General features: G+C 41.4%; 1 protein-coding gene across 1 annotated transcript in view; it reads left to right on the forward strand.

Moving 5' to 3' along the window:
- RNF150 (ring finger protein 150) overlaps window positions 1-14,734 on the forward strand; it is a 165,953-nt gene extending 151,219 nt beyond the window's left edge. Inside the window, exon 7 of the mRNA XM_083173272.1 lies at window positions 8,904-14,734. Coding sequence (XP_083029398.1) covers window positions 8,904-9,022 — 119 coding nt within the window. The 3' untranslated portion in view covers window positions 9,023-14,734. The remainder of the gene's footprint in view (window positions 1-8,903) is intronic.
- The last annotated feature ends 2,272 nt before the right edge of the window (window positions 14,735-17,006 follow it).

Consider the following 17,006-nt stretch of genomic DNA (forward strand, 5'->3'; position numbering starts at 1 on the left):
AAGAATGAACCAAAATAAGGCCCTTAATTACATAAGGCTTCCGGGTTCATGCATCAGGTGTGAATGAGATGACAGACTTGCGGTACAGTATCCCTAATGGCCTAGTGGTTAAGCCTACAGCATGCCATGACCCCCATGCCTGGAGGTCAGTAACAACTAATATATTTTGAATTCCACTGTTTTATTGTTTTATATTTGTACATTAAGGTGTGTATATATATCGGAAAGTGGTCACGTAACCTCATATTTCGGCAGAAAAAAAAACGAAAACCCTGCTCAAACAGTGAGCTTAATCCAGCACATGGTCAGCGCCTCCCCCTCTCCTGAAAATTGCTTATTTTAATCCCCACATAGATTGGAAGCTCAATGTAAACAAGCACTGCGCCTTACCTCTGATCAGCCTCCATCACTTCTTTGTATATAAAGGGACAATTGAGGCCAGGGGGTAATGGGGCAGAGTTAGCAAATCTCAAACAGAACAGCACTATAAAGTCAGAAATAGATAGTAGAGCTGGTTTGTTTGGGTTAGTCATACATAGAGCAGGTATGTTTAAATTAACGGTACTTGTGTAATATCTGGGCGCCCGATTTTGACATCGGGTCCGAAAAATCAGTTGCATCGCATGCGACCAAATCGCATGCGATGCGACCGATTCGACCCAATTTTTACATTGGATCCAATGTTAAATGGTCCCTGAGACCCGATTTTACATTGGAACCAATGTTAAATGCCCCACAGACCCCATTTTTAATTGTATACCCACCCTGATGGGTAATAACTATGTGAAATGCCCCCCATTGTTAACGCCACGATCAACGTCAACCCGAAGCGTGGCGAGCGGCGGCGGCGGTACGTGTCCTCCAACCTTTTCATACCCCCACTATCCACGTCGGCGTGGAGTTGATTTTATATAGTGTGGCGAGCCACCGAGCCAGAAGCGTGGCGAGCGCAGCGGAATACGAGCCCGAAGCATGGCGAGCCCTGCGAGGGGACGCAGAATACATGTTAAGTAATCCGCGTCCCCTTGCGGGGCTCGCTGCGCTCGACCATGCTTCGGGCTCGTATTCCGCGTCCCCTCGCGGAGCTCGCTGTGCTTACTACGCTTCGGCCTCGCCACACTAAATAAAACCAACTCCACGCCGACGTGGATAGTAGGGGTATGAAAAGGTCCGAGGACGCGTACCGCCGCCCCTCGTGGGCTCGCTGCGCTCGCCATGCTTCGGGGTGGCGTTAACAATAAGGGGCATTGACCTAATAATTAACCATCAGGGTGGGTATACAATGAAAAATCGGGTCTGGGGGGCATTTAACATTTGATCCAATGAAAAATCGGGTCTGAGGTACAATTTAACGTCTTAAAAACCCCGAAAATCGGGTCCCATCAGGTCCCATCGCATGCCTTAAATTAAGGCATGCGATTAAAAAATCGGGCGCCCAGATATTACACAAGTACCAAATTAACATACAGGTACAAAATTAGAGCAGATGTGTAATAAATAAAGCTTTTAAACATTATTTCTTACCTTAAATTTGTAAAATATACTTACATTTGTCAAAATAGTCACACAATTTTGGGCGCAAATTTTTTGTTTGTTTTACTTACTTCACTAAAATAGTCACTGCGCAGCTCCCTTTTGTCATAGATTAATCTCCATGCTACTGTTGACCAGCAGCCATGGGAAGGAGGCAAATGCACAGTAGGGACAGTGACTGAGGCAGAGTTAGAGATAGGGAGAATTAGATTTGGGTGAGGTTTTACTTTAAAGTGAGATCTAGATTGCAGTGTAAAAATAAAGCAGTTAGTATTTACCCTGCACAGAAACAAAATACTTAATCCAAATCTAATATCTGCACCTGTTACATCTGCCCCAGCTGCAGTGCACATGGTTTTGTCCATTTGAGAACGAATTTACCTTTACGAGTGAACCAGAATAAGGGCCGGTATGTGCACATGGAGTGGTAGGAGGCAGAGTAACTCATGAGGAGGTGGGTCAGACGCATGCTTGATGAGGCAGGAGACAGAGGTACATACAGGGAGGGGAGAGGATAGGTATATATGGGGCATATAGGGGTTAAAATCGCTCATGGGGGCGGAGTAAGAGGCACATTTGGAAAGGCAGGGGGTAAAGTCGCTCATGGGAAAGGCTTGCCTCTATTACACACATACACATGGTGAGATATGAACTATTATTATATAGTACATATCTGCAGAAAACAAAGTACATATTGAACCATGTGTATGCAGCTTGCAATCCCGATGCGCGGCCTCGCAGGGTCAGTATCACAAGTAAAAATAGACTGTACCGGCAGCTCAATTTTGAGTAGAGAGTGTACAACCTACAGTAGGAGCCCATCTCATCTATCTTCCATAGGGCATGGCTCAGCATGTCAAGCCATGGCTATCCTGTTGTTCTCAGCCGTAATACAATACATAGAACAATACAGCAGGGGATTGGTAGGGTAATCCAATTACTCACTTAATCCTATTATAGGGATAGGTGACAGTGGCTCCATCTGTATACAGCATAGTCAAAACTGTACATAGCCAAACTCGTACCGTGTGTATGCACCTTAACAAGAGATAGGGCAGGGATATATGTGAAGGATAAGCTTTGATTTTCTGAAGCCATCAGCTTTCCTGAAGCAGCACCGCTCTTTGTCATTGTGTGCACACACATACTGTACACATGGGTGACACCTACCCAGCATTTTAAATATTAAATGCTGTTCACAATAGAGATGAATTGAATGTTCTCAGCACACTACCCGGTGCAAGCGGTTCTTATAATAGAACAGCAATGTCAATCAGTATGACACTAATGGTTTCTTTATAGTACACATGCAGTAAGTATCATCAAGGAAAGAATCTTGACAGAAGTGTTGTTGGTTCCGTTTTTCATGCACAAATATGATGTTAATAATGAAAAAAGTCAGAGAGTAGGCCCCCTTACACTTGTACAACTTATGCTGTGTACACACTTGTACAATATGCATGAGATCCAGATGAGATTTTGACTATGTATACAATTTAGACTATGTATACAATTTAGACGATATAGTGCAGATCTGCACTATATAGTCTATGCAGCCAAGACTTTCTGCATGAGATCCAGATGAGTTTTTGACTATATAGTCAAAATCTCATCTGGATCTCATGCAGATTGTACAAGTGTGTACACACCATTAATGTCCAACAAGTTGGACCTGATTGACTCGAGATTTATCCTATGTGCAGGAGGATCAATCTCTTACAATCGCTTGGTTATACCCAATGGCACGGGATTGTGCATTGGGTTCTACACATCAGGCACATCAGATTTTGTCAGACAGGCACATCAGATTTTGTCAGATAAATTGACCCAATCCACCTGAATTGGGTCAAATCTGACAAAATCTCACAAGTGTAAGGGGCTCTGGGTATTTCAATTCATATATTTTTAAAACCAATTGTTTTCTGTCCCCCTGACCCAGATTGAGAGACTGATTGTGAGGTACTGTTATGGGTCATACACTGGGAGATTTCTGCTTCATTTCTAAGTCATTAGGCTAAATCACTTAGAAATTAAGCACAAATCTCTCCGTTTGTATGCCCCACAGCAATAGCGATGCGCGTCCCCATGTGTTGCTGTTGCCGGTCGAGATCATTCATGCATGCAGTGAGCGATCTACGTCCACCCTCCTGTAATACCCTTATTGAATTGTTATTATTATATCCTATTCTAAATCACTCAGCACAAATCTCTTGTGCGAATCTCTCAGTGTTTTTTAGGAGATCTAGGCTGTGGGAAATCTCCAACACTAAATTGCTCAGAACACATCGCTTGCTCAAATCTCCTGGAGTGTATGCCCCATTACTTTTCTTTTTTTCTGTTTTGTGGTAGTGGAAAACTGTCAGGTTTAAGGTTTAACCCTTTGAGTGAATTTGTCAAAATAGTTGTGACAGTTGGCAAGCAAACATAATGATGTCCTGTAATGTTTACCTGGTATAGATATAGGGCAGTATTCAATGAGGAAAATTCGCCGTGTTTTATGGCGAATTTCTGCTTTTTTCGCGTTGGTCGGAGAATTTTGGTCTCAAAAAGCGAACAACCCTATTCAATGTGATATTTTCGCCGTCCGCAAACAGTGAATAATGGATGGTTCTCCATCTGATACTCGCCGCCAATCGGCGTGTCTTGTCAATAGGATTTTGCATTGAGATTCGCCGTCTCTCGCCATCACTCGCCATGAGTGTATTCAATGAGAAGACGGAGACTAATTTTCTAGGTTAATTTCTCCGTGTATCACTTGCCATCTTTTCATGAACTTTTAAAATAATGTTTTTTTTTTTTTTTAAATTTGGTGTAAAAAAAATCAGGAATTTTATTCTGAGAAGGGGCATGCTATTTTTATTCATGTGCATGAATATATATTTAATTTAAAAAATATATATATTTTTTTACACATAGCAGCCAGCAGGGGGCTGGGAGCCGAGAGCCGCTCATTAGATATTCGGAACTTGTGTAGTTTCACGGCGCCAGCATGGCGTCTGAGTCCCCTTGCGAGGCTTGCTTCGCTTGCCCATGCTGCAGGCTCGGTGGCTCGCTACGCTCGCCAAGCTATTTAAAATCTACTCCATGTCAACATGGATAGTGGAGGTATGAACTATCCATGTTGGCATGGAGTTAAGTTAGTTTATTTGACATATTTAGTGGCGAGCGTACACCCGTACACCTGGCGCCGTGAAACTACACAAGTACCAGATATTCATATATTCACTGCTCCCGATCATTACATATGCACGGTCGGGTGCAGTGAATACCCGGTCCCATGTTGGCTCTCCCGGGGGGCAGCCTGTGCTGCCTGGCTCCCGGGGAGCCCACCTCCCCCCCACATACGTAATGGGGCAGGCAGGGAGACTTCCATCTCCCTGCCTGCCGCCATCCTCAGGCTCGCCGCAGGGGTTCACAGTCACCTCACACGCCGGATTGGCTGAGACTCGCCGCGAGGGTACCTACTATATACATGCCTCATACTCAGTATTCCCACACCTACTATATACATGCCTCATGCTGAGTATTCCCATGCCTACTACATATATGCCTCATGCTCAGTATTCCCATGCCTACTATATACATGCCTCATGCTCAGTATTTCCACACCTACTATATACATGCCTCGTGCTCAGTATTCCCACACCTACTATATACATGCCTCATGCTCAGTACTCCCATACCTACTATATACATGCCTCGTGCTCAGTATTCCCATACCTACTATATACATGCCTCATGCTGAGTATTCCCACACCTACTATATACATGCCTCATGCTCAGTATTCCCACACCTACTATATACATGCCTCATGCTCAGTATTCCCACACCTACTATATACATGCCTCGTGCTCAGTATTCCCACACCTACTATATACATGCCTCATGCTCAGTATTCCCACACCTACTATATACATGCCTCATGCTCAGTATTCCCACACCTACTATATACATGCCTCATGCTCAGTATTCCCATACCTACTATATACATGCCTCATGCTCAGTATTCCCATGCCTACTACATACATGCCTCATGCTCAGTATTCCCATACCTACTACATACATGCCTCATGCTCAGTATTCCCACACCTACTACATACATGCCTCATGCTCAGTATTCCCATACCTACTACATACATGCCTCATGCTCAGTATTCCCATGCCTACTACATACATGCATCATGCTCAGTATTCCCATACCTACTACATACATGCCTCATGCTCAGTATTCCCACACCTACTACATACATGCCTCATGCTCAGAATTCCCATGCCTACTACATACATGCCTCATGCTCAGTATTCCCACACCTACTATATACATGCCTCGTGCTCAGTATTCCCGTACCTACTATATACATGCCTCGTGCTCAGTATTCCCACACCTACTATATACATGCCTCGTGCTCAGTATTCCCATACCTACTATATACATGCCTCGTGCTCAGTATTCCCATACCTACTATATACATGCCTCATGCTCAGTATTCCCATACCTACTATATACATGCCTCGTGCTCAGTATTCCGACGCCTACTATATACATGCCTCATGCTCAGTATTCCCATACCTACTATATACATGCCTCATGCTCAGTATTCCCATGCCTACTATATACATGCCTCATGCTGAGTATTCCCATACCTACTATATACATGCCTCATGCTCAGTATTCCCGTACCTACTATATACATGCCTCGTGCTCAGTATTCCCACACCTACTATATACATGCCTCGTGCTCAGTATTCCCATACCTACTATATACATGCCTCGTGCTCAGTATTCCCATACCTACTATATACATGCCTCATGCTCAGTATTCCCATACCTACTATATACATGCCTCGTGCTCAGTATTCCGACGCCTACTATATACATGCCTCATGCTCAGTATTCCCATACCTACTATATACATGCCTCATGCTCAGTATTCCCATGCCTACTATATACATGCCTCATGCTGAGTATTCCCATACCTACTATATACATGCCTCATGCTCAGTATTCCGACGCCTACTATATACATGCCTCATGCTTAGTATTCCCATACCTACTATATACATGCCTCGTGCTCAGTATTCCCATACCTACTATATACATGCCTCGTGCTCAGTATTCCCATACCTACTATATACATGCCTCATGCTCAGTATTCCCTTACCTACTATATACATGCCTCGTGCTCAGTATTCCGACGCCTACTATATACATGCCTCATGCTCAGTATTCCCATACCTACTATATACATGCCTCATGCTCAGTATTCCCATGCCTACTATATACATGCCTCATGCTCAGTATTCCCATGCCTACTATATACATGCCTCATGCTCAGTATTCCCATGCCTACTATATACATGCCTCGTGCTCAGTATTCCCATACCTACTATATACATGCCTCATGCTCAGTATTCCCATGCCTACTATATACATGCCTCATGCTCAGTATCCCCATACCTACTATATACATGCCTCATGCTCAGTATTCCCATGCCTACTATATACATGCCTCATGCTCAGTATCCCCATGCCTACTATATACATGCCTCATGCTCAGTATTCCCATACTATATACATGCCTCATGCTCAGTATCCCCATGCCTACTACATACATGCCTCATGCTCAGTATTCCCATGCCTACTATATACATGCCTCATGCTGAGTATTCCCCATACCTACTATATACATGCCTCATGCTCAGTATTCCCATGCCTACTATATACATGCCTCGTGCTCAGTAGTTCCATGCCTACTATATACATCCTTTTACCATGCCTAATGTAGGGTACACACCAGGATGACCACGATCATGCGACAATCGTGAAACGATTTCCTTTGAAATCACACAATGGCCTCACGATGGATTGGATTACACGATCTGTACCCAAACCAATGTAGATGGCGATTCTTTACTGCAGTAGGTAAAATCTCCAATCCGACAGATGATCGGCAGGGGCGGGGCGCACATCAGATCAGAATCGTAGTGAAAACAGGTAGGATTCACACTATGCCTATAACGATTGGGGCCCTAATCGACCTGGGGTGTACCCAGCGTAATACTCAGTAGTCCCACAGTTTCATACAATGAAGTCATGCTACATATATTATTTAATCAAATAGTTTGTGTAATGGAGCCACAAAAGTCTGAAAGTGCCTTAACATTTAAATGGCACTTTTACCCAAAAGAAGCACTGCAGGATATAATGCAATGATAGTAAACTCCCATTCATTCAATGAAAACAGGCACATACTGTACGCTTTACTATATGTCTCCTGTATAATCCATCTGTTGTGTTAAAGGGCATATTAATAATGATGATACCAGCGCTCTCATACCGATGCTGAATGTTACTAACTGAATTCACATAGTTTTACATGGTCATTTCTTCCGTTTGAGCTCAGTCAGGCTGAATATGTGCATAATGCTTTTTCCATTTGACTCCTACACACACATCTGTCTTACATCTGTTTCCCGTCTCATCTCTGATTTATCTGGCATCTGTTTACATTAGGAATCAGAAGAATATGTGCACATATTTTTTTTTTATATATATATACCGGAACTGTACATATTGACCTATAAATGTTCACTATACATGACATCATAGGGAAATCTTTATAAACGGTGTTACTTTTCTAGCCTTGCGGCCTGGTGGCGGAGTTGCAGATGGAGCCTCATAGCGGTGGATCATTGGGGGGCGGGCACAATTGTATTCATAATAACTGCACACGGCCATAATTTACTGACCAATCCAGACGACTTTTTAATGAGATATTTTAATGAGATATGTGTGTTAAAATAGACAGATCGGAATGTGCAATTTTCGCGGCAAAAAGTGCTTAAAGTTTTTACCACAATTCTCACCCTATTAAGTTGGTGATTTCTGAGAAATGTGTGAATTTGGCAGTTTTTTGACAAAAAATTGGAAAAGTCGAGATATCTCATTACTGCCTCACAGCGCTGAGGTCATGGGTCCGATTCCCACCATGGCCCTAACTGTGCAGAGTTTGTATATTCTCCCCGTATTTGCGTGGGTTTCCTCCCACAATCCAAAAATATACTGGTAGGATAATTGGCACACAACAAAATTAACCCTAGAATGTCTGTGTATGTGGTAGGGAATATAGATTGTAAGCTCCACTGGGGCAGGGACTGATGTGACCTTTCATATATTCTCTGTAAAGCGCTGCGGAATATGTGTGCGCTATATATGAAACGGTTAATAAATAAATAAAATAAATGTCACAGGAAATGTCATGAGTCAGTTTAGGGTGTGATCTGATGAGAAATTACACGTAACTAATTCTCAATATGTGCATTTATTGCTGTGTTAGTCCCGTATGACCAACAGGTTTATATCTTTTAGGTGTACAAGATCCGGTAATCAGCAGTGACTCGGACATCTCTCTGATTATGGCAGTAGAAGTGGGACTTTCAGATGTGGATCTTTCCACTGATCAGGACTGTGAGGAGGTGAAGTCATGAGCAGGTCTGTTGCTGCGATCCATAGGAAAGATATAGAAGATGTGAAGAGGTCGGCTCTCCTGGAGTATGGACTATTCCAAAACAGTAAAAAACACACACCATCACCATAAAATCTCCAGTGCACTGCATTAAGGGATGATCATGAAAAAGCAATAGCGCCAGGCGCCTGCTATTGTCAGCACAGTTCCTTCCCGCTGGATTTTAAGTTGTGTTGATATGGGAGCAGAAGCCTCCTGGTTTCCTCTCATGTGCAAGGCTTGAGTCTGCAGGCTTCCCTGATGAGGATGGTAGACATGGAACTAAAATGAAATCTTTGATGCTGTTTAAAAAAAAAAAAAAAAGAGATAGAAACTTTGTTACCTTTTTTTTGTTGTTTATCCACTTTTAATCAGTGTGTTTCAATCACAAATACCTTGGTCCTGACAGCAAATACTTCAATCTTTTTTTACTTCGTGACTTCTCTGCCAAGTCAACAGGAAGAGATTGTGATGGTCATGTGTGAAAGCCTTACTCTTATCTTAAGAAAGCTATGGTAACCGGATGGGCAGCCATCCCAGAAGCACTTGAGAAGAGAATGTCTTCAGAGTGCCCATACCAGTTGCATGTGATCTGACATTCCTCATGAACTGCCTAAAGAATGTTAGGTACTAGAGTTACAGTCTGTTACTTTGGGTCATAAAGAAGACTCAGGCGTGAGTGAGCACGAACACTATGTCATTGCATAATCTATTTTGCATCTAACAACATTGGTGAAAGTTTTGTCAGTTTAAAAAAAAAAGAAAAAAATAGTATCCCCGCTTACAGTCATTTCTTAGGGGAACCAATACTTTTGACACTTAATGAAGAAATCTACAGTATTGTGCATATGCGATGAAGTGGGTATGTTTTTTTTTTTTTTTTCTTGAGGAATAAATATATATTTTTTCAAAAATGAATATAAATATTAGTTGGGGGATTAAATAAAAAAAAAAAAAAAATTGGTATTCTAGGGCCGTGAATTCCAGTAAGATGTTATACTACATCTACATTGCATTATGCCATTGTTTACAACTTCGGTTTTGTAACCTGATCTCTCTTATGCCGACACATTTTTCCTTGTAACTGAATATACTGCCATAGCGGATCATTCCATTTCTAACAATCTGGTTTTATCTGTCAATCCACATGAAGGCAGTTCAGATTTTGTGACATTGGCTACTCGAATCTTCTTATGACAGGAATAAGGTCACTTGTGTAGACATCAAGTTATGTTAACAGTTTCACCAGTTTGAGAAATGCATTAGAACAGGCATGTCAACCTGCGGCCCTCCAGCTGTTGTGAAACTACACATCCCAGCATGCTTTGCCATAGTATAGCATGCCTGCATTAGACAGTTGTATTATGTCTTATTAAAAGGAAACTGACATACAGCTGTGTCCTCATATACTATTGCTAAAGTCGCACTAACATCTCTTATTGGTTCGCCAGATCCTATGTGACTCTGCTTGTGCTGGGAGTTTTAATGCAAATCTACGTCTTAAAACCCCCATACACTAGTCAATTTACCTGCAATTTGGGATCTTTTCCTGCAAATTCAGCGATCAATCACAGGAAAAGAGCTCAGTACTTATGTAATATCTGGGCTCCCGGTTTTCTTATGAGACCGTGTCCCCTCGCCACGTTTCAAGCACGGTGGCTCGCTGCGCTCGCCACACTATATAAAATCAACTCCATGCATAGTTGGATAGTAGGGGTATGAAAAAATGGGGTGCATTTAACATGGGAGCCCAGATAATACATAAGTACCAAGAGCTCAAATTGCAGGTGATGACAGCAGGCCCGATGTTCATCACACAGGAGCCTGCGAGTCGCACCTGCTGTAAAAGCAATCCTGCTGCCCATCTCAATAGGGGATCACCGTTGACTTATATGCAGTGTATGGCCATCTTTAGTTACATGTGACATGGCAAAACTGCTTCATGAGACTGCACTGAATAATTTGATAGTGACACTTGCATATCTCTGTGCACCTAATTATAGAACTATGAATCTTCAAAGTGCTACAATTGCAACACGCGCTGGATTTATTTCTGGCCAAGTTCTGTTGTGTATACAGATTGACTCAGTCACACACAGACCTACAAGAGACACACATGAGAGTGTAGTCTCATGAAGCAGTTTTAATGCACTGTGGCTAAAGCACACAATCACGCGAAAAGGAGCTACACCGCTCAGGGCAGCTCTCTGGTGCCAGATATCTCACACTACACGGTGTATTGAGGCTAGGTGTGTGAGGATACATCTGTAGCTATAAACTATTCTTTTTGCTGGTTTTATTTGACACTAAATGTTATGATTTGTCAAACATGCACCTGAGTCATGTATTGAAGAGCTTTGTACAATTGCTGTGGGAATTGGTAAGCAAGAGTGCAAGTTAATATGAGGTCTAGAATTTCTCATTAGGTTACCAGGGGAACAGGACATTTTACACACTCCTGGCCTGTGACACAGTATTTCCATTACTAATGACACAGATGTTAAAAAAGTTTAAATCTTCCTAAGGTTTTAAACAATAGTAAAGAAGTCATGACTGCTTAGTGGTAGAGATGAGGGAGAATGTAAAAAAAATGTTGCTATATATTACACTCACACTGCATTTGACCATGGAATAAGTTTAACTTAAAGTGTTCCCAAATAGGGATGGGACATCGAAAAAAAACTTTAGTTGTACCAATGCCTTAGCATTGGACATAAAACACTATTAAGTCCTACTGTTGTTGGTTTAGGAATACTGATAGTTTCTTCTTGATTTAAGTAAATGAGCTACTTAACACCACTCACAAGGAATTTGAACACCAAAACCTCTGGTATCATATATATATATACACTTGTAAGCTTTTAGAATCAGCATGAATTATGTGCATTTTGTTAAATACTTTTGTATTTAAAACAGGCCATCTAAAATAATTGAACTCCCAAACGTATGTACTGCAGTCAGACACTCAATCATTTATTTTTTGCATACTAATGGCATAATTCAGCTTCAGTTGTAGTTTTCTGAAGATTTGCAATAATACACTGTCGGCGGTAGCATAAAGGGTGGCCACCCCGCACATGGCAAGGCCACCACACATGCCAAGCCATGCAACGCAATCACAAAATTTTGCGATTGCATTGCTACTATGCGAATGCTTCACTATAAAGCAAAGCGCTTGCATGGCACAGATAACCCTTTGGCTGCACAGGCTATCTATGAAACCAGGTGCAGGACCTCCACCTTTTGGATTGCAGCAGTTGTGTGTTATGTCACACATCTGCCGCTCCCCCCAATACCGAGTCTCTGCACCCACCGGCCCTTAGACTGTGGTCACATTTTTCTCAATGCAACTGCAGTTTCAGGGCTCCAGCATGCGAATATTGACAACTGCCAATTTGTGCCTGGTGCTGAATTAGGCGCCATAAGAAGCTAGTTATAAATGTTAGTTTAAACTAAAGCATTGCAGCTAACCAGTGCCATGCAGAGCATAGCCACACATCCAATTCATTGCAGCCAGGCACTGCTTAGTTTCACTATTTTAAACTAACAATTACAACTGACGTTAGAATTACAAAGCTTTCTATGCAGATGCTACATTTTTTGATATGCTAAATATCTGACTGTTGTACATGGGATTGAGAGTTTGAGGGATGGGATGTCATGCTGAGCAATGTGGGTCTTAAATACTGGAGAATTTAGCTGCAAGTGCATTCATCTACAGTATGTAATAACAGCTGGGTGTAGGAGCCATAAAATAATGATTGTAGGATTTGCCATTGGCCAGAATCCCATCCCTAGTCCCAACGACACTATATATACAAATTAATTGATTATCATTGTCCAAGCTTTATTCATATAAATGGGCCAATGCAGATTTGAAAGCAAATTATTTTTACAGATGGGCCTTGTGTGTTTGCACTGCTCTTGTTCCTGAGCCGAGTGCCCACATTTATGGGTGAGTCAGAGACATAAGTAACTCGGATGCATCTCCACTTGAAGGGGTATAGCTGAGTGTAGCTTATTGAGGGTGGGCCAAAAAACTGCAGATCAGTGATTATGCAATGATCTGCATATTTGCAGACCACTTAGGATAAAGGTGGTGTAAATGTGCACTGATACGGATCTAAGCTATGAAAGCAAGCATATGGATAGGGGAGATCACATAGATGCATACAGGTGGACATACGGGGTGAAGTGTAATAGGATGAGAAATTCAGAAAGTGAGAGATTTGGTGAGAAATATACAGTTTTTTTAAGCGGCAATCATTTACACTGCAAAACCAATTTGATTTTGCTGTGTAAATGATTGCCGCTTTTTAAAAAAACTGGAGATTTCTTACCAAATCTCTCTCTTTCTGAATCTCTCGTCCTATTAAATCTCACCCAGGATTTACATATTACATTTCACCCACACTCTTCTTTCACAAAGCAGGAGTACAGTAATCAAGGTTCAACTTTGCATCATTCTTAATTCTGCAAATTGCTAATTTGTTAACATTGTGCTCTGTTCATAGTTGTACACTATACGTTCACACTCACAATTTATTGAAAATATGCTAATGCCTGCCAACAGACTCCCCCTCTGAAACAGTATGTTATGAGAATGTTGCTAATGTTGCTGTCCTTGTCTGCTTCATGTAAACATCCCCTTGGGATTGAGCACACACCACCATTGACACATCAGATGCACATCAACTCATCACGTAAGTCTTGGGCTGTGAAGATGCCAGGGCAACTTCCTCTCTAAATATGGCCTCTAAGACTTTACCACTGCAATTGGGAGCAAGAACGCAGACACACACCCTGGACTCCCGTAAATGTCCATAGATCACAATGGTCTAAGAAGCGTGGGATTATGGAGACATTGTGGATGTTGTCTTAAACTACAGCTTGCACACGCGCAGTAAGACCTTCCACTGCATTTCGCACACGCACAGTATCAAAAATTTGCTCCACTGCAAAAACATTGGACTAGTGTGCGCGCGGGGTGGCATTTAGCAGAATAGCTTAGTAAATGCAGAACTCAAAATCTGTATTGCAGGAAATCTGTAAAGTGGCCTATGATGCTTTAAAATGAAATTCAAATAATATTTAGCAGAACTTTCTCTTCGATCTAAGGGGCATATCCAATTGCGGAAAGTTTTTGACCTCCATGAGATATACAGAAACAGCCGCACTTTCCGGCAGCTCAGACTCAATTTTTTTTGCAGCTTCATGGTGCTATGTACAAAATTGTTTGAACGCCATGGGAGTCTGGGGTGCCGTCCCCTGCATTTCTACCCAATTGCAATGGCAACTTGCACCCTCACACGCAACTGGATCGGTGGGACAGACAAAAATAAAAAAAACCTAAGCATTCATTTTGTGTCAGACATTCAGTCCCACATGCTATAACCAAACAAAGGATAAGTGCATTACTAAATTCACACTTTTATTCCTAAGCCCCACACATGTTGTCTACCACATAGCTGTGCCCCAAGTACAAATAAATAGAAGCATAGTTAGGGTACTGTTATTTTGTATTGTGAAATACACTAAAAGTTGTATACAAAGGCACTTCCCAAAGAATACTGTTTGTGTTCATTGTATGTTATTATTATGAAGCACCACCACAAAATGTATATGAACCATTCAGTTTTGTTGAAGCGAATATGTGCAATGAATATTAAAGATTTTATCATTTTTTACAATGAAACGTTTATAGCATGGAGAATCTTGCTTTAAAATACACAGTTGTCTTGTTATACTGGCACGTTGTGTCTCCTCAGTTTTACCATTTAAAAGCATCATGTTTTGCCCAAGGCAACTCATAATCAGACCGACTGTAGAAGCCAGGTTAGAGCAATCATTTTGTCAGAGTGCATAATGCTCTTTAGAGCAACCACTAATCGAGTCACTGCTGCAGGCCAGGCATTGGAGGAAGAGTGTGGCCTTATATACAGTACAATGTGTGTTGAGATTTCTGTCCTTTTATATTGTAAATTTTTGTGCTTGAACATCAGCTTTCAAATGGCTATCTATATAAAAGTTAATAAAAGGACACGTTAATTCAATAATTGACACACAATGCAGTGCCAAATTCTCTTATTGCAGCAATATATTGTAAATATTGATGGTCCGTTCACTTGCTGTCAAAGCGGACACACACCCTACCAATACTTGCAAATGGAAGGTCAGTGTTATCAGGTGGGTTTATGTGCAGAGGTGCACATCACGGGCAACATGGGGTGTTTGATTTAGGATCCAAGTTTAGGCAGGCCAGCCAGCAGTCTTTTTTCTTAAAAAGGCAATCATCTACAAGGCCTTGTAAGTTTTTGCTGCTTTAAAAAAAAACTGAGATCAGCGAGTATCCCATATTTCCGTTAACCCGGACCCTTTTACATATAACCCAATTCCTATACACAGAAATGTGATCATAACAAATATCTGAAGATTAAAGGCTTCTTAACAGTTGCCCCTTCAAAGAATCCCGTGATCCTGGCAGAGATTAATCAAGCACCCGGAAGAGGATAAGTAGAGTATAGCAACCAATCAGATTCTACTTTAATTTTATATAATGTACCAGATAAATAGATTATGATTGGTTGCTATGGGCAACACTTTAATTAGTCCTCTTTAGAGGTTTTGCTATATATTCCTCCCAGGTGAGGAAACAGCCCACTTTGGGAGTTAGGCTAACAATATTTTACCCAACTCCCAGGCATTATTCACCTAAGATTCGACAGCAACAGCATTGGCAAACAGCCTACTGGACATTAATTGCCTGATTGAATACTCAGGAAGGGTTGGCTAGTAGCTTCAGGTGGCTCTTGACCCTGAAATGCCCCTACGTACAAGCCATCAACTTCCTAGTGCTACAACCCTGTAACAAGTACGAGTAGGCTTAATTTTAAAAATCTATAGAATACATTTATTGGAGGTTGAAAAACTCATATGATTGTGCTGTATATTGTAAATTCAGTGCATCAATACTTTACTGTACATAAAGGGTGAAATTTAATAGGATGAGAGATTCAATAAGTGAGAGATTTGGTAAGAAATCTCCAGTTTTTTAAAGGCGGCAATCATTTACACATCAAAATCACATTGGGTTTGCTGTGTAAATGATTGCTGCTTTAAGAAAAACTGGAGATTTCTTACCAAATTTCTCACTTTTTTGAATCTCTCATCCTATTAAATTTCACCCTCAGAGTTCAACAGTTTTATACATCTGTATACAGGTATTATCCTTCTGACCTGCAGAGTCCCAAAATGTATGTACAACACAGTAAGTTGGGCTGATGGGTTATTAAGTTAGGTTGACCACAAAACTTGTGTAGAAATAGAGAACAAATTATTTAAAAGTGGGGCACTAGGCGTAGAGCTGGTTTGCTAAGCAGCAGTTATGAGAATTTGGGATGTCACTCCCAACACAAGGTACAAAATCAAGATTGTAACTGCTAAATCTCAGGATGTGCAACAAGATGGTATATTAATAAGTAAAACATTTAATGCATAAAATATAACGATACATAGGTATCAATAAAATCCGGTGTGCATTAGTCAACAGCATCGCCACCCAAGAATTGGTCTGAGTGTCACTTCCTGTGAAGCCCACTGTATGGTTTCCAAATGTGGGGGCAACTTTAGGAGGAGTAAAGTTTTTAATCCTCGCTAATTATAGTGGCTGCATTCCTCCACAAGGATGACAAGTAAGCAAGGTTTTGGAGGATTTCTTTAGGACCAGGAGTACCTGTAGTGGAGGTTTTCCTTTAGTTGGAACCACAGAATTGGGGCTGGTTCTGTCAATGAAAATTGACATGGGGGTTGATAAAAGATGCAGGGCTGTATAGCAACACCTTTAAAATCACCAAGGTGATGGCATCACAGATCTCTTTGACTTGTATGAAGGCTCGGAACTTCCACATAATCCAAATATATGTTACAAAATTATGAAGTCAAGAATGTAAACGTAAGTGTGATTGTAA

This window comes from Crinia signifera, chromosome 1 (assembly GCF_055691185.1).
Source record: "Crinia signifera chromosome 1, ASM5569118v1, whole genome shotgun sequence".
In the NCBI taxonomy this organism is placed as follows: Eukaryota; Metazoa; Chordata; class Amphibia; order Anura; family Myobatrachidae; genus Crinia; species Crinia signifera.